Source organism: Bombina bombina, chromosome 7, assembly GCF_027579735.1.
Source record: "Bombina bombina isolate aBomBom1 chromosome 7, aBomBom1.pri, whole genome shotgun sequence".
Classification (NCBI taxonomy): Eukaryota; Metazoa; Chordata; class Amphibia; order Anura; family Bombinatoridae; genus Bombina; species Bombina bombina.
In genome coordinates this window covers 346,466,673-346,486,809 of record NC_069505.1, presented here as the reverse complement: position 1 = coordinate 346,486,809, position 20,137 = coordinate 346,466,673, and the positions used below count along the sequence as shown (strand labels likewise).

The 20,137-nt window shown below is 38.2% G+C and overlaps 1 protein-coding gene across 1 annotated transcript in view; it reads right to left on the bottom strand.

The window, feature by feature from the left end:
• Positions 1–15,395: 15,395 nt before the first annotated feature.
• The window catches only part of LOC128666417 (fibulin-2), a 282,635-nt gene continuing 277,893 nt past the window's right edge, over positions 15,396–20,137 (bottom strand). The window contains exon 13 of the mRNA XM_053721016.1: positions 15,396–19,214. Coding sequence (XP_053576991.1) covers positions 18,857–19,214 — 358 coding nt within the window. The 3' untranslated portion in view covers positions 15,396–18,856. The remainder of the gene's footprint in view (positions 19,215–20,137) is intronic.

Sequence of the window (20,137 nt, the reverse complement as noted above, 5' to 3'; positions counted from 1 at the left end):
TAGAACACTTAAGCTAGCCAATTCTTTTATTCTGATGCCATTGTTCATTTGACTAAACTAACGGCTAAGAATTCTGGTTTTGCTATACAGGCGCGCAGAGCGCTATGGCTTAGATCATGGTCAGCTGACGTGACTTCAAAATCTAAGCTACTTAACATTCCCTTCAAGGGGCAGACCCTATTCGGGCCTGGTTGAAGGAGATTATTGCTGATATCACTGAAGGAAAAGGTCATGCCCTTCCTCAGGACAGGTCCAAATCTAGGGCCAAACAGTCTAATTTTCGTGCCTTTCAAAACTTCAAGGCAGGTGCGGCATCAACTTCCTCTAATAATAAACAAGAGGGAACTTTTGCTCATTCCAAGACGGTCTGGAGACCAAACCTGACATGGAAAAAAGGTAAGCAGGTAAAAAAGCCTGCTGCTGCCTCTAAGACAGCATGAAGGAACGGCCCCCTATCCGGGAACGGATCTAGTAGGGGGCAGACTTTCACTCTTTGCCCAGGCGTGGGCAAGAGATGTTCAGGATCCCTGGGCGTTGGAAATTATATCCCAGGGATATCTTCTGGACTTCAAAGCTTCCCCCCCAAAAGGGAGATTTCACCTTTCACAATTATCTGCACACCAGATAAAGAGAGAGGCATTCTTACACTGTGTACGAGACCTCCTAGTTATGGGAGTGAACAGGAACAGGGTTTTTACTCAAATCTGTTTGTGGTTCCCAAAAAAGAGGGAACCTTCAGACCAATTTTGGATCTAAAGATCTTAAACAAATTCCTCAAAGTTCCGTCGTTCAAGATGGAAACTATTCGTACCATCCTACCACTGATCCAGGAGGGTCAATATATGACTACAGTGGATCTAAAGGATGCTTATCTTCACATTCCGATACACAAAGATCATCATCGGTTTCTCAGGTTTGCCTTTTAAGACAGGCATTACCAGTTGTAGCTCTTCCCTTGGGATTAGCTACAGCCCCAAGAATCTTTACAAAGGTTCTAGGGTCACTTATGGCAGTCCTAAGGCCGCAGGGCATAGCAGTAGCCCCTTATTTAGACGACATCCTGATACAGGCGTCAAACTTCCAAATTGCCAAGTCTCATACGGACGTAGTACTGGCATTTCTGTGGTCGCATGGGTGGAAAGTGAACGAGGAAAAGAGTTCTCTATCCCCACTCACAAGAGTTTCCTTTCTAGGGACTCTGATAGATTCTGTAGAAATGAAAATTCACCCGATGGAGTCCAGGTTATAAAAGCTTCTAAATTCCTGCCGGGTTCTTCATTCCATTCCGCCCCCTTCGGTGGTTCAGTGTATGGAAGTAATCGGCTTAATGGTAGCGGCAATGGACATAGTGCTGTTTGCACGCTTACATCTCAGACCGCTGCAACTATGCATGCTCAGTCAGTGGAGCGGGGATTACACAGATTTGTCCCCTCAACTGAATCTGGACCAAGAGACCAGGGATTCTCTTCTCTGGTGGCTATCTCAGGTCCATCTGTCCAAAGGTATGACCTTTCGCAGGCCAGATTGGACAATTGTTACGACAGATGCCAGCCTTCTAGGTTGGGGTGCAGTCTGGAACTCCCTGAAGGCTCAGGGATCGTGGACTCAGGAGGAGTCTCTCCTTCCATTAAATATTCTGGAACTAAGAGCGATATTCAAGGCTCTTCAGGCTTGGCCTCAGTTAGCAACTCTGAGGTACATCAGATTTCAGTCGGACAACATCACGACTGTAGCTTACATCAACCATCAAGGGGGAACGAGAAGTTCCCTAGAGATGTTAGAAGTTTAAAAAATAATTAGCTGGGCAGAGATTCACTCTTGCCACCTATCAGCTATCCATATCCCAGGTGTAGAGCACTGGGAGGCGGATTTTCTAAGTCGTCAGACTTTTCATCCGGGAGAGTGGGAACTCCATCCGGAGGCATTTGCACAACTGATTCATTGTTGGGGCAAACCAGAACTGGATCTCATGGCGTCTCGCCAGAACGCCAAGCTTCCGTGTTACGGATCCAGGTCCAGGGATCCCAAGGCGACACTGATAGATGCTCTAGCAGCACCCTGGTCTTTCAACCTGGCTTATGTGTTTCCACCGTTTCCTCTGCTCCCTCGACTGATTGCCAAGATCAAGCAAGAGAGAGCATCAGTGATTCTGATAGCACCTGCGTGGCCACGCAGGACCTGGTATGCAGATCTAGTGGACATGTCATCCTTTCCACCATGGTCTCTGCCTCTGAAACAGGACCTTCTACTTCAGGGTCCTTTCAACCAGCCAAATCTAATTTCTCTGAGGCTGACTGCCTGGAGATTGAACGCTTGATTTTATCAAAGCGTGGCTTCTCCGAGTCAGTTATTGATACCTTAAGACAGGCATGAAAGCCTGTCACCAGGAAAATTTACCATAAGGTATGGCGTAGATATCTTTATTGGTGTGAATCCAAGGGTTACTCATGGAGTAAGGTCAGGATTGCTAGGATATTATCTTTTCTCCAAGAAGGTTTGGAAAAGGATTGTCAGCTAGTTAAGCATCTGGCAGATGTTCCAGACGTTCAGGCATTTTGTCAGGCTTTAGTTAGAATCAAGCCTGTGTTTAAACCTGTTGCTCCACCATGGAGCTTAAACTTGGTTCTTAAGGTTCTTCAAGGAGTTCCGTTTGAACCTCTTCATTCCATAGATATCAAGCTTTTATCTTGGAAAGTTCTTTTTTTGGTAGCTATTTCCTCGGCTCGTAGAGTCTCTGAGCTATCTGACTTACAATGTGATTCTCCTTATCTGATTTTTCATACGGATAAGGTAGTCCTGCGTACCAAACCTGGGTTCTTACCTAAGGTGGTATCTAACAAGAATATCAATCAAGAGATTGTTGTTCCATCCTTGTGTTACACAATTTGGACGTGGTCCGTGCTTTAAAGTTTTACTTACAAGCTACTAAAGATTTTCGTCAAACATCTGCTTTGTTTGTTGTCTACTCTGGACAGAGGAGAGGTCAAAAGGCTTCGGCAACCTCTTTTTCTTTTTGACTAAGAAGCTTAATCCGCTTAGCCTATGAGACTGCTGGACAGCAACCTCCTGAAAGGATTACAGCTCATTCCACTAGAGCTGTGGCTTCCACTTGGGCCTTTAAAAATGAGGCTTCTTTTGATCAGATTTGCAAGGCGACGACTTGGTCTTCGCTTCATATTTTTTCAAAATTTTACAAATTTGATACTTTTGCTTCTTCGGAGGCTATATTTGGGAGAAAGGTTTTACGGGCAGTGGTTCCTTCCATTTAAGTTCCTGCCTTGTCCCTCGCTTCATCCGTGTACTTTAGCTTTGGTATTGGTATCCCACAAGTAATGGATGATCCGTGGACTGGATACACCTTACAAGAGAAAACACAATTTATGCTTACCTGATAAATTTATTTCTCTTGTGGTGTATCCAGTCCACGGCCCGCCCTGTCATTTTAAGGCAGGTAATTTTTAAATTTAAACTACAGTAACCACTGCACCCTATGGTTCCTCCTTTCTCGGCTTGTTTTCGGTCGAATGACTGGCTATGACAGTTAGGGGAGGAGCTATATTACAGCTCTGCTGTGGGTGTCCTCTTGCAACTTCCTGTTGGGAATGAGAATATCCCACAAGTAATGGATGATCCGTGGACTGGATACACCACAAGAGAAATAAATTTATCAGGTAAGCATAAATTGTGTTTTCAATACATTACCATCCCTATAGACAGTAGTATCTAGAAAATCTATGTCTACTTCACTGAAGGTCACCTTAAATTAAATGTGTGTAGAGAAATTATTTAATTCCTTAGCAAAAGTAAATAGGATTCCAATGTCGTCATACCAAATTCCAAAAACAAGTGGCGCCATACTATATAATTAAAGAATTTCCATACACGAAACGTTCTTCAAAAACATTTGTAAAGATGTTTGCATAATTGGGGGCGACATTGGAACCCATTGCAGTTCCTTGAATCTGCATATAAAACTTGTTCTGAAAAAGGAAATAATTACACCTAAGGATGATTTCCAATATTTCCAAAAGAAAAATACACTGTAATTCTGAATATGTACCAATAGACTTCAGAGTTTGTTTAAAGGGACAGTCTAGTCAAAATTAAACCTTCATGATTCAGATAGGGCATGCAAATTTATACAACTTTTCAATTTACTTTTATTATCAAATATGATTTGTTCTTTTGGTGTTCTTTGCTGAAAGCTAAACTTAGCTAAGCTCAAACTGCGCTAGTTCATCTGTGCCGTATAGATAAATAACTCCACGGGAGTGAGCACAATGTTAACAGTCAGCACTGATTGGCTAAAATGCAAGTCTGTCAAAAGAACTTTGACAAGGGGGAAGTCTGCAGAGGCTTAGATACAAGGTAATCACACAGGTAAAAAGTGTATTAACATAACAGTGTTGGTTATGCAAAACTGGGGATGGGTAATAAAGGGATTATCTATCTTTTACAACAATAACAATTTTGAAGTAGACTGTCCCTTTAACAGCTCCCAAACCACTGGTGTGAGATATTGATGTGTTCAGACTCGCAAAATCAAACAAAAGCAAAAATTTCCTCTTGGAGGCAAAATAGCTTACAATTTCTTAAGTAAAGCTCCTGTAGCTTTGATGTCTGAATGAGCCTGTTCCACAAATGGACGTAATATTGTGTCTTGAAAAATAGCCATGTTAGAAAAAAATAATTTAGTACTCACCACAATTAAATGTTTTCTTTCATGATTCAGATAGAGCATGCAATTTTAAGCAACTTTCTATTTTACTCCTATCATCAATTTTTCTATGTTCTCTTAGTATGTATATTTGAAAATCAGGAATGTAAGCTTAGGAGCCGGCCCATTTTTGGTTCAGCACCCTGTGTAGTGCTTGTTGATTGGTGAAATGTAGCCACCAAGCGCTACCCAGGGTGCTGAACAAAAAAAAATGGGCCTTCTTTCCTTCTACATTCCTTCTTTTTCACATAAAGATACCAAGAGAATGAAGAAAAATTGATAATATTAGTAAATTGGAAAGTTGCTTAAAACTGTATGCTCAGTCTGAATCATGCAAGAAAAAAAATTGGGTTTCATATCCCTTTAAATAAAATGTTTGCGGTATGTTTATCAATGATTAAATCCTCTCTGCCCATGTCAGAACCCTGTAAATTTCTTTCTTAATTTTAAACACATAATCTTTATCCAACTATATATATATATATATATATATATATATATATATATATATATATATATATATATATATATACACTGTATATCTTCCTGTTTGATAACTGAGAGAAAATCTGAGAGAGAGAGGAGAGATAACTGAGAGAGAATCTTTTTAATATAGTAATCTCTTGTCAAAACAACCGTTGCACCTCCCTTATGAACCTGTTTTAAAATAATGTTTTTTTATTATTCTTTGGTAGATTTAGGTGATTATTTGTTATTATTTGATTTAGTTTGTAATTCTCGGTTATTTTAATGCCCATCAGTAGGTGGCGCTGTGATATAAATAGTACACCTAGAAAGAGTTAGAGTGATGGTAAATTTCAGACTATAAGAATGTTGCAATAAAAAATATATTAGTTTGCAAGTAAAACCACATCATTATATATATATATATATATATATATATATATATATATATATATATATATATATATATATATATATATATATATATATATATATAGGAACACAGGCGAGCACTCTCACTTTTCAACTAAACTGCCAGGGAGCTAGTATAGAATAGATAAAGGTAACAAAAACTTGCACTCGCTGGTCTTTTAAACACACTTTTTACTGTGAATATACAGTGACGTTTCGGGGACAAAGTATCTGAGGAAGGGGATACTTTGTCCCCGAAACGTCACTGTATATTCACAGTAAAAAGTGTGATACTTTGTCCCCGAAACGTCACTTTATATTCACAGTAAAAAGTATGTTTAAAAGACCAGCGAGTACAAGTTTTTGTTAGCTATATATATATATATATATATATATATATATATATATATATATATATATATATATATATATATACATTTTTTTAATTATAGGGGCAGGGAGAGAGTGTAATCCTGTGTTATAATCTATACACAAATGGTTAAAATTATTTACCTTATTCAAAGGATTATTGGTGCAGACCCTTAAAATAACCTTTAACCTTTAAAAAAGAGAGAATAATGACAGAGGTATGATTAAACCTCTTTCCTAAAGTAAGGGAAATCAGCAATCTTTTAGTATTAAACCATAAGTATTTTATATATATATGAGTGCAATACTAAACATGTCCCTTTAAGACCTTATAGCATATTTAGATAGGCACATTGTCCATTGTTGATACCAGATTATTAACCCCTTAATGACCACATCACTTTTCCATTTTCTGTCCGTTTGGGACCAGGGCTATTTTTACATTTCTGCGATGTTTGTATTTAGCTGTAATTTTCCTCTTACTCGTTTACTGTACCCACACATATTATATACCGTTTTTCTTGGCATTAAATGGACTTTCTAAAGGTACCATTATTTTCATCATAAATTATAAAATATGAGGAAAAAATGGAAAAAAACCACACTTTTTCTAACTTTGACCCCCAAAATCTGTTACATATCTACAACCACCAAAAAACACCCATGCTAAATAGTTTCTAAATTTTGTCCTGAGTTTAGAAATACCCAATATTTACATGTTCTTTGCTTTTTTTGCAAGTTATAGGGCCATAAATACAAATAGCACTTTGCTATTTCCAAACCACTTTTTTTTCAAAATTAGCGCTAGTTACATTGGAACACTGATATCTGTCAGGAATCCCTGAATATCCATTGACATGTATATATATATTTTTTTTAGAAGACATCCCAAAGTATTGATCTAGGCCCATTTTGGTATATTTCATGCCACCATTTCACCACCAAATGCGATCAAATAAAAAAAATTGTTCACTTTTTCACAAATTTTTTCACAAACTTTAGGTTTCTCACTGAAATTATTTACAAACAGCTTGTGCAATTATGGCACAAATGGTTGTAAATGCTTCTTTGGGATCCCCTTTGTTCAGAAATAGCAGACATATATGGCTTTGACGTTGTTTTTTGGTAATTAGAAGGCCGCTAAATGCCACTGCGCACAACACGTGAATTATGCCCAGCAGTGAAGAGGTTAATTAGGTAGCTTGTAGGGAGCTTGCAGGGTTAATTTTAGCTTTAGTGTAGAGATCAGCTTCCCACCTGACACATCAGACCCCTGATTCCTCCCAAAGAGCTCTCTTCCCTCCCCCACCCCACAATTGTCCCCACCATCTTAAGTACTGGCAGAAAGTCTGCCAGTACTAAAAAAAAGGTATCTTTTTTTAAATATTTTTTTAGCATATTTACATATGCTGTTGTGTAGGATCCCCCCCCTTAGCCCCCAACCTCCCTGATCCTCCCCAAAACAGCTCTCTAACCCTCCCCCTCTGCCTTATTGGGGGCCATCTTGGGTACTGGCAGCTGTCTGCCATTACCCAGTTTGCAAATAAAATGTTTTTTTTTTCATTTTTATTCCTTTTTTCTGTAGTGTAGCTTCCCCCGCCCCCAAGACCAATCCCCCACCCGCTCCCAGATCCCTTAGATTTACTTTTTTTATATTTTCCCCCTCCCCCCTTTCTCCCACTTATAAAAAACAATTTTTCTGTAGTGTAGCTGTTCCCACCCGCTCTCTCCCCTTGCATGTGCCCGCCTCCTCCCGTGCACGCGTGCGCGCCCGTGCACACCCCCAGCGATCCCGCCCCCGATCCCGCCCCCCTCTCTGACTTAGACTGCATCGATGGCCGCCCACCCGCCTCCCACTTCAGCTCCCACCCACCAACGAATGTGGCCATCGATGTCCGGTGCAGAGAGGGCCACAGAGTGGCTCTCTCTGCACCGGAGGGGTAAAATTTATTATTGCAGGATGCCTCGATATCGAGGCATCCTGCAATAACCAGAAAGCAGCTGGAAGTGATCAGGATCACTTCCAGCTGCTTTCCAGACCGAGGACGTGCAGGGTACGTCCTTGGTCATTGACTTTTTTTAGAGGACGTACCCTGCACGTCCTCGGTCGTTAAGGGGTTAATCACAGTTCTTAAGCAAGTTTAGTTCATAATCCAAAAAGATAACATATAAAGAGTATTTTGGGATTGTCCAATCCCAAAATACTCTCTATATGTTATCTTTTTGGATGATGAACTAAACTTGCTTAAGAACTGTGATTAATAATCTGGTATCAGCAATGGACGATATGTGCCTATCTAAATATGCTATAAGGTCTTAAAGGGACATGTTTAGTATTGCACTCATATGTTTAGTGTTTAAGTAAATGGTTTCAATAAGCACATAGATGTACTTAGTTGTATAGATATATTTGGTTCTAATTTCACATGGGAATTAATTTGTGTCTTGGAGATGCATGTATATGAACAATAAAAATACTTATGGTTTAATACTAAAAGAGTGCTGATTTCCCTTACTTTAGGAAAGAGGTTTAATCATACCTCTTTCATTATTCTCTCTTTTTTAAAGGTTAAAATATATATATATATTATAATAAAAGGTTTAAAATCCTAATTAGTATTGTCTGTTCCTCCACCCCCTTCATTTCCTCTTTTGACTGGGTTGGTATATATAGAGCAGCCCCACCCACTATCTACATAGGCTTTCTATGGTCTTTAAAGAGGTTGGACTTCAAGATTGTCAACTGACACACGTGTTGATTGGATGTTCACTGGATTTGTCATTAAAAGAGTTCATCCAAGTGGGCCGGCATAACATTGCAATAGATGCATTATTATATGCACTAATTTAACCCTTTCACAGATGGACTTTTTTAATGGCAAAGATTACATTTATGGCATTTGATTATTTAAAGTTTTCCATCAATTTAATGCAGGTATACACCTCTAATGTTTAAATAGGATTGATGTCTCTTTGCTTTGTTTCCACATGATTGTCACTATATGGCTATCTGTTTACTAATAAATATTTATTTTTTGTATGTGCTGCTGCTATTTGGGTTCTTTGTGGATATACGGGATAGAAATCCTGTGGCAGCGTGCACTACTGAGTAAGTATGCTGGACTATTTCAGATTTTTTGACAATCAAACTGAGTTGTCAGGAAAAATCTGATATTTTTTCTTATTTATGTGACCCGTATAGTATCTATCCCTTTATATGCAATAAGCATCATCTTTAAAGGCACAGTCAAGTCCAAAATAAACTTTCATGATTCAAATAGGGCATGCAATTTTAAACAACTTTCCAATATACTTTTATCACCAATTTTGCTTTGTTCTCTTGGTATTCTTAATTGAAAGCTAAACCTAGGAGGCGTATATGCTAATTTCTTAGACCTTGAAGGCCACCTCTAATCTGAATGCATTTTGACAGTTTTTCACCACTAGAAGGCATTAGTTCATGTGTGTCATATGGATAACATTGAGCTCACGCATGTGAAGTTACCTAGGAGTCAGCACTGATTGGCTAAAATGCAAGTCTGTCAAAAGAACTGAAATAAGGGGGCAGTTCGCAGAGGCTTGGATATAAGGTAATTACAGTGGTAAAAGGTGTATTATTATAACTGTATTGGTTATGCGAAACTGGGGAATAGGTAATAAAGGGATTATCTATCTTTTTAAACAACAGAAATGCTGATGTTGACTGTCCCTTTAAACTTGGTTCTCTTTATAATATATCTGGTCGAATCAATATCATCTGCTGTTTCAGTCTTTTCAGTTTCTATGTAATTCTACAAAACCCATTCACTAAACATCACTTATTTCTTGAATCAGCTGAATAAACAATGAAATGGAAAACTGGTGATATTTACAGACAGGAAGAAGGTCTAAACATCCTCAAGCTGCGCATTCCAAATGCACATTCCAGGCTCCATCACTTTAATCCTCTTAATTTTATTCCTCTGCACTCATTTTGCTTTCAGAACATGCATTTTTTAAAATGACTCCTTGGCCCAATCAACTCATCTAGCATGAGTATCGTCCTTAATTCCTCTGTATTAGTATTGGTTGCATATGGGTGTAGAAGCTATTGGTCCATAATTACAATTTTTGGCAGTGACCTTTAACCACCAACACTAGATAGAAAAATATTTTTTTCTTCTGGATGTTAGTTATAAAAAAGCAGTTATTTAAATATAATTGGATATACATGTTTTGTATACCGCTTCTGTTTTATAGCGACTTTAAATTCAAAATATGATCCCTCAAAATTTTAATCAAGGATAGTGAAAGCAGTGCAACGGGCATTCATAATATAATTTTTCCTGTAATTCACATTAGCAATTTGTTAATATTCCAGTCCCCTCAGAAGTCGGGGTGTATTCTGCATATTGCAGTTAACCAGCTGATACTACATGCTACACAGGGGTTGCCTAGATAAGCTTATTTACATCTGGCTTCTGACTGGCAACAGCAATTTTGAAATATATATATTTCTTTAATTAAAATTAAAAAAGTAAAACATTCTACATTCAACATGGCAGTTGGTAACATGCGTTTGCACTGTGCATCACAGTGAGAGGAATGCAGTGAATACAACATAAGACCTGTATTTTATGGGGCCTATTATGGGGATCATGTCCGCTGCACATCGAGAAATGCTGACAGCATAGGCGGCTGGCATTTATCATTACACTAGCAGTTCTGGTGAACTGCTGGTGCAATACCGCTCCCTGCATATTCGCGGCCAATCGGCCGTTATCATGGGGTGTCAATCAACCCGATCATATTCGATCGGATTGATTTCTGTCCGCCGTCTCAGAGCCGGCGGACAGGTTATGGAACAACGGTCTTTAGAAACACGGGGCATCAAACTTGATAAATATGCCCCTATAAGTTTTTCTAACAGCATTTGAAATGGACTTCTGTATACATTATATTCCATCTTCTATGTCCCTTTTATTGCCGATTATATAATATGCATGTAAAAATATAACCAATGTCCCTTTAAGACTATATGCATTCAGTACCTTATATATTTTAGATATCTGCTGGGTAGCAAAAGTATGTGTGTAGTTCCCTAAGTGTGCTAGTTCATAAGTGTAGAGAGAGTTATAACAACGGAGTTATTATATATATATATTATATGGACATTAACAATATAGAACAGTGACTGGTATATAATTGGAACATAATTGGAACTTTTAATCCTGCTTACACTGCTGTCTCTCCTCTCTCATCAGGTATGTGCTTAACAAGGACTCCATTTTAAACTGCAACACATATTAGAACTGCATATTTCCCCAAAAAAACTGTTTTTCTCTCTGGTATGTGCTTAACAAGGACTCCATTTTAAACTGCAACACATATTAGAACTGCATATTTCCCCCAAAAAACTGTACCTTATAAAAAAACAACAACTTTCTTTTCTGTGTCTTCCATTTTGATAAGAAAAGTGCCATTTGCAATGTTTGTTTAGGCCTTGTTTGATCCTGCTCTAATTTATGACCTATGCTAATTAGGATCATGTGACTGTTATTATCTTTAAATTGAATATCCCCAGCTTGTTACATCAAGCTTAGCTTGTTAGATCAGCACTGCATGTGTGTAGTTCCCTAAGTGTGCTAGTTCATAAGTGTAGAGAGAGTTATAACAACGGAGTGTGCTAGTTCATAAGTGTAGAGAGAGTTATAACAACGGAGTGTGCTAGTTCATAAGTGTAGAGAGAGTTATAACAACGGAGTGTGCTAGTTCATAAGTGTAGAGAGAGTTATAACAACAGAGTTATACAAAGGAGTGCAAAACAGAAATAAGTACTTTTCAAATTCCAAAAATTAAATGCAAACATGCTACACTTTCTAATGTCTGCATTAACCTTTTCCTCCCTTCTACTTAAAGTCACAGCTCTTCCTTACACAAACAGCACTCAGAAAATTCATATTTCTCCTTCCCTTCTACCTTCCCCCCTCTACAACACACATGAACTCTTTTCCTATCTCACATCCCTCAGCCAGCCATGCTTTACTAATCAAAAACTTAAACACTCACATAAGACACATTCTCATCTCCTTTCACTCACCATCTTTCTTCTTCTTGCAGCTGGGGATGTCTCGCCTAACCCAGGTCCACCCCAAATGACACCTCATACACCTTGCACATGAAACCCTCTAAACCTCATTAACTGCACCTCTATTAGTACACCCCAATTCTCGTGTGCCCTTTGGAATGCACGCTCGGTATGCAATAAGCTTACATCTATTCACTACCTATTTATTTCACGTTCACTTAACCTGTTAGCCCTCACTGAAACTTGGCTCTCCTCCTCTAACACAACTGCTGTAGCCTCTCTGTCCTATGGCGGCCTGCACTTCAGTCACACTCCCAGGCCTGGAGACAAACAAGAAGGAGGAGTAGGAATTCTCCTGTCTCCACACAGTACCTTTCACTGCATTCCTTTACCCCCCTCTCTTTCCTTCTCATCTTTTGAAGTTCACGCTATCCGCCTCTTCTCCCCTATAGCTCTTCGTGTTGCAGTTATCTATCGGTGCCCTGGCCCAGCATCACAATTTCTGGACCACTTTGAAGCCTGGCTTCCACATTTTCTCTCTTCTAATGTCCCTTATCTCATCTTAGGGGACTTCAACATACCCCTTGATAAGCCTAACACGCCTGCTGCCTCTAAACTTCTATCCCTTACCACCTCTTTAGGCCTGTCCCAGTGGACAACATCTCCAACACACTGTGAAGGCAACTCCATAGACCTGGTCTTCACAAATCTCTGTGCTGTTTCCAACTCTCTTAACTTCCCCTTTCCTCTCTCTGACCACCATCTATTAACATTCTCTCTCACTCTACCTGCTACATCTTTGCAAGCCCCCAAAAAACTGCTACCTCACAGGAATTTAAATGACTTGGATCTCACAGACTTTTCCACTCAACTGAGTCCTCTGCTCTCTGACATTTCATCCCTCTCTTGCCCAACCCTCGTGAGTCTACAGTATAATTCGGCACTAAAATCAACACTTGACAAAACTGCACCCTCCACTCTTCGACGTACATCAATCACTCGACGGCAACCGTGGCACACTAAACAGACCAGATATCTTCAGCGATGCTCACGGGCCGCTGAACGGCAGTGGAGGAAATCATGCACCTTTGCTGATTTCCAACATTATAAATTCACCCTTAAGTCCTACAACTCTGCGCTCAGCCTGGCAAAACAAGTCTATTTCTCCTCCCTCGTGTCATCTCACGCATCCAACCCCAGAAAACTGTTCTCAACCTTTAACTCCCTTCTACGTCCACCTGCCCCCCCGCCCACTACCAACCTCACTGCTCAAATTATTGCTGATCACTTCAAAAATAAAATTGACACAATTAGAAAAGAGATCTGCACCTCGCACCCCGCAAACCCAGCAATCCTACCCACCCCTTCTATTAAGAAAAATCTATGCTATTTCCCTCCTGTAACAGAGGAAGAAGTCTCTGCACTCCTATCCTCGGCTCATCTCACAACCTGCCCACTTGACCCTATTCCTTCACGACTTATTCCCCTTCTCTCTGCTTCACTAACCCCTACCCTAACTCATCTCTTTAACCAATCCCTCACTGCTGGCACATTTCCTGACACATTCAAGCATGCGTCAATCATACCAATCCTAAAAAAGCCCTCGCTTGACCCCTCCACGCCTTCTAACTATCGACCGGTCTCCTTACTTCCCTTTGCTTCAAAATTATTGGAACGACTAGTCTATAATCGGCTAACTCAATTTCTCACAACTAACTCCTTACTTGATCCGCTGCAATCTGGTTTCCGCCCTAAACACTCAACAGAAACGGCTCTTGCTAAAGTAACAAATGACCTGTTATCAGCCAAAGCAAAAGGCCATTACTCATTACTAATTCTTCTTGACCTGTCCGCAGCTTTTGACACAGTTGACCATCCTCTCCTCCTAAAAATACTACATTCATTTGGCATCCGAGACACAGCCCTCTCCTGGTTTGCATCATATCTTTCAAACCGCTCGTTTTCAGTTTCCTTTAACAACATATCTTGTGATCCTATGCCTCTCTCAGTTGGAGTACCGCAAGGCTCTGTCCTGGGTCCCTTGCTTTTCTCTCTTTATACATCCTGCCTTGGAAAACTTATAGCCTCCTTTGGATTCCAGTACCACCTATATGCTGATGATACCCAAATCTATCTTTCCTCTCCTGATATCTCTCCCTCTTTACTCAACCAGATATCTGACTGCCTCTCTGCAATTTTCTCTTGGATGTCTTCACACTACCTCCAACTCAATCTGTCCAAAACTGAGCTGCTTCTTATTCCCCCCTCTTCGAGACATCCGACACCTGACATTTCTCTGATGGTTGGAGACTCTATTCTCAACACCTCACCCCAGGTCCGCTGCCTTGGGGTCACACTAGACTCAGAACTCACATTCAACCCACATATACAAACGCTTACCAAATCCTGCCGGTCACACCTTTGCAACATTTCCAGAATTCGTCCCTTCCTTACTCAAAATACTACAAAAATACTTATTCATTCCCTCATCCTGTCACGCATTGATTATTGCAATCTACTCTTAAATGGCCTTCCAAAACACTGCCTCTCCTCCCTTCAATCTATTATGAATGCTTCTGCTAGACTCATCCACCTAAGTCGACGATCTACATCAGCTGCTCCGCTCTGCCAGTCTCTACACTGGCTCCCCATACACTCCAGAATACAATTTAAAGTATTAGCCCTAACCTACAAAGCACTCAACAGTCTAACTCCCAACTATATCTCCTCTCTCATCGTGAAATACTCCCCATCCCGTCCTCTTCGCTCAAACTCTGACCTACGTCTCTACACTCCTGTTATCTCTACATCCCACTCCCGCCTCCAAGACTTCGCACGTGCTGCTCCTGTCCTCTGGAACTCTCTACCCCGCTCCATCAGACTGTCTCCAACCTTGTATAGCTTCAGAAGATCCTTGAAAACCCACCTATTCAGAGAGGCTTACCATCTCTCCTCCATCCCGCATCCGAACCAAGCTAATACATGTACATGAACTGACTGACTCACTGCTGCAAATACAACCAATGTAACAAGCTACCCCAACCTTATGTCTCTGCACCCTAAACCTATAGACTGTGAGCTCTCCGGAGCCCTCTTCATCCTGTGCTAGATTTGTTTAGTCTTGTTATGTTTTGTATTGTATCACAGATCTTTGTCATTGTATACCCCCATCGTTGTACCCAGCGCTATGGAATTTGGCGGCGCTATACAAATAAATGATAATAATAATAATAATAAGCCAAGAAGCAATTTAACCCGCTACATCCCTCTTAGTTATGCATATTGATACAAAACATTTGAGACCATATTGTTTTGCATTTTAGCCTATAAACCATTTATTCGTATACACAGTAATGAGCCAGTAGGTATCTTAAAGAAACACACAATTTATTTATTTTAAAAGCGTAATACATAGCAAAATGTGAATAAATAGAACCCTGTTTGTAAGGCCTTAAAGGGACATTAAACACTTTGAGATGGTAATATAAAATGATAAATTGTATATAATAAAACAACTCTGCAATATACTTTCATTATTTATTTTGTCCTCTTTGCCTGTAATTCCATTCTGAAATTGTGAGCTTTTCAGTTCCTGTTAGAAATGGAAGTGCAGAACACTGTTAAATCCAGCACAACCATTGGCTGCACACTCTAGTGACCTATTTATAACTGACCCTAATTGGCCACAGCAGAGAAGGTAACACAAGTTACAACATGGCAGCTCCCAGTGTTTTATAGACACTAAAACTTTACACTTATTTTGTCACTTTTTAAAAAACGAATGAAACTTTAAAAAATACATCTACATGTTAGTCATGGACTAATCTTTTCTTTGAATGCATCATTCTATCTAGCATGTATTTAGTGTTTAATGTCCCTTAACATATGATCCAATTACTGCACCATCCCATTGTTAAATGAAAAGAAAAACATATTTAACTATTGATTGAAAGTAACTGTATAAAATAGGTAGTTTAATACACTGTAGGATAAAGAATATAAATGATGAAAAAGACCTAGATAAGTAAATAACACAAATAAACAGGTTACTTAGGAATGTAAAAGCATGTAAATAAATATATATATATTTGTTTAGAATGCATCTTTTAGGAATATATTTGATAACCAGAAATCAGTAGCTATTTTATAAAAAAATGTGCGCAGATTTAGATAAAGTCACTAGGATTTTTTTTTATAAATTGAGTGCTCTCACAGAGGCTCCGATTCTAAAAACTTTGCCAGTTAAACAGGGGCAGCCCTCATGAAATTCTACAAAAAAAGGTGAGTGGCGAGGTGACTCACATACAAATAATGAGAGCTCTCTGCTAGATAAAAGTTCGCAATAAAGGGGAAACTGGCGTATTTTAAAATATGAATATTACTCTTAATACAAATCAAATTACGTTGTTCTCAGTGTACTGTATTTTAAATTCACTGTAATTTTCGTATGCATAAGTTTTCTTTCCAGAATAATTAGTGTTTTTGGGTATTTTGGTGAAAACTCGCCACGTTTTATCTCGTGAGAAAATGTTTACAGAATTATTTTGGATTTGAGAGAAAATCTCATATATGCCCATGGAACGCTTATGTTCAGCCCATTCTACGAAAAAAGAATTACACTTTTTATTTTGTACTTTTAAGTATAAACTTTTTGCTTTGTTTTTTGCTCATCCAGTATACTAAAATGATGATTTATGCTGGACATAGTTAATACAATTTATTTCTGTGTAATTTACCTACAAATTTTACGTTTTTGATAAAATGTGATTTTTGGTGAACTATTTTGTCACAAATTTTAATACAATACAATTTCCCCCCGCATATTTTAGTGTGAATGGTTCAATTATTCATTTTGTAAGAATTTTAAAATTACGAATTTTATTGTACACTTTTGCAATGTATATGCACATCTCCTTCCCACCATACAAATATGCAGTATACGCCCCTTAGCGAGACACCCTGTTTTCAGGGTAAAGAGTGACTGTGGCTTAAAGGGACAGTCTAGTCCAAAACAAACTTTCATGATTCAGATAGGGCATGTAATATTAAACAATTTTCCAATTTACTTTTATCACCAATTTTGCTTTGTTCTCTTGGTATTCTTAGTTGAAAGCTTAATCTAGTAGGTTCATATGCTAATTTCTTAGACCTTGATGGCCACCTCTTAAGAATGTATTTTAACAGGTTTTTCACCACTAGAGGGTGTTAGTTCATGTGTTTCATATAGATAACACTGTGCTCATGCACGTGAAGTTACCTGGGAGCTATCACTGATTGGCTAAACTGCAAGTCTGTCAAAAGAACTGAAATAAAGGGGCAGTTTGCAGAGGCTTAGATACAAGATAATCACAGAGGTAAAAAATATATAAATATAACTGTGTTGGTTATGCAAAACTGGGGAATGGGTAAAAAAGGGATTATCTATCTTTTAAAACAATAACAATTATGATGTAGACTGTCCCTTTAATATAATTCCACCAGGGAAATAGAAGGGCTGGCTAGCATTCTTATAGAATGTCACCAGCTCAAGGATCTCTTTAGAATCAGGGCCAGACTGTGTTTTATAGTGGGTTAAAAGGACATGAAACCTTTTAAGATTGTAATATAAAATGTATAATGATGTGTAGTCAATCTACAAAAGTATCGTTGTGGTCGATTGTGATCATTTCATAAACCCATTAAAGGAAAACTTTAAGATTGTAACATAAAAAATGAATTATATGTAATAAAGTTACTTAGCAATATAGTTTAATAATTTATCTTGTTCCATTTTACTGTAATTTAATTCTGAACATTGTGAGCTTCCAAAATCTTGTTAACGTGGGAAGTGCAGACTACAGGTTTAACACTGCTATATTCCTAACAGTCATTGGTTGCATACACTAGTGACTCATTTATAACTGTCCTTAAATGACCTCGGCAGAGAAGGTAACCTAGGTTACAAAATGGTGGTCTTCATTGCATTATGAGCACTAAAACTTTAAACGTATGTTTTTTAATTTTAAACACTTAACATAACTTTAAAAATGCATCTTATACTCAGGATAATCAATCTGCTTAGTATTTATTTGGTGTTTAGTGTTCCTTTCAACGTTTAATACAGGAACCAATCCCATAAATATAGTGGTGTATGCTGGATACAAAAATAAAAGAGAAATATAAGTATTCAATAGCAAGGAATAAGGTTGTGCTTTATGCAGGTTTAATACACAAGTTTTTCTATAATTATGGTATTGTAGATTATTGCTATAAGCGATTGCCAAGGGATACTTATTTTGTCTCATTGATTTTTAATACTAATTATGTGTATTAAAAAAAAACAACAACATACTTTTTAATATATTTTCATGATTTATTTCCTGTAGTTTAACTTTGAAAATGGTGAAACTTGTTTAGATTGGTTCCTTTAAACAAGGCAAATAATTGGGGGAGTTTGGCTGCTGAAAAACAACTGCAACAAAGTGTTAATGCATTCAGAATGTGTTCACAGTTAGTTGGTATGTTAATTTATTGCAAGAAAGTGAACATTCTTGTTAATTACAAGGTATTCCATGTCCCTTTAAGAGGGAAATTCAACTGAGGAAGATGAGTTGATGATTTGTGAAGTAAAATAGATCTGTGTTTTAGGGTACTAAAAATGGACATTTATTCCTTCCAAGAATGAGATGGCAGCCACAGGGAAAACCAGTTGTAACCACTGAACGTGAAGTGTCAATTACTGCCTTGGTGTGTCCACTATGGTTAAGCATCACTGAACTAGCACAATGTAATTTACAAATGTACATCTGAAATATTTTTCCTTGGTTAATATGTTGTTGTTGTAAACATTATGAAATGGGAGCAGTAATAAATATATAGAGCTTAGAAAGAAATGTTGTGACTACCCCTTGACGGAACAATTTCATTTCAACATTTAACAAGAAATCTTTTGACTTCTTGATGGGTCGGTGAAGATAAAGAACACCAGTATAGGGATTAAGTTTCCGAGTAGTGAAATAATTTTCTTCATTTCCTTTCTTGATATCTAGTATGATATTATCTCCGGCATAAGCTGGTGATGGTGCGATTCGGAAAATTTGTGCAGGGGTGATAACACCAGTTGGAAAATTCAGTCGATGGTAAGTAATGCGTACAGGAGTATTTTGACAGTCCTGATTACTGAAGCAGGAAATTCTTTCACAAGACCTACAAAATAAAAAGAAATATATTTTTTGCAGCTTTTTGTTTATGAATCAATAACATCTCATTTATTTATTTGTAGCAAATCAGTAATTAATTTTGCACCCATTTTTCCCTAAAGTTAGCTTTCTGTGGCAAGTCATCAGGGCCGGATCTATAATTAGGCAGAGCAGCATGTTCCTACAGGCTTCTTCCATAGAGGGGAGCCTGTCTCTTTGCTCCATATCTGTCTTTCCTGTAAGGATTCACAGCTTCTCCCTCCCTATATAGATTAATAGAGTTGTCCTAAAGAAAGATGTCCACTGCCGGTTATGTAAAGATGCTGCTGCTCACTGTTGCACAGTTTGTTTGTTTTTTGCTGCTGCCAGCCTCTTGTCAAATTGTATGTACAGTTACTGTTTGTGACCTTTCTTTCACCCAATTTCTGAAAAGTTCACTGTGGAGAGGGAACTGCACATTACCAGAGCAGCTTTTAGAGGTTTGTAACGTGCACATTACCAACAACCTGAGGAAACAGCGCGTGCAGAAGTAACTAAGCCAGGTCAATTAGAAACTACGGAATAAGTTAGCAGAAGTTTACTCAATATTAGATTTATTATTTGAGTATCTATCTTTCTTCTAAAATCAGGTCTTTTTATCTCATGATGTATTTAACCCTTTAACATATTTGAAGGTTTTTATTAGATATGTAAGTCTCAATAAGCATGTTATATTAGCTCAGTCATATGAGACTGGCATATCTAATAAAAACCTTCAAATATGTTAAAGGGTTAAGTAATTGAGGAAATAGAAAATATCTGGTTTTAGAAGAAAGATGGATACTTGAATAATTAATCTTTTACAGAAGATATTGCAGATGTGGGTTACATGCTATCAATAAGGTTTTGAGGGAGAATACAGTAAATGGAATACAATAATATTTGAGATCT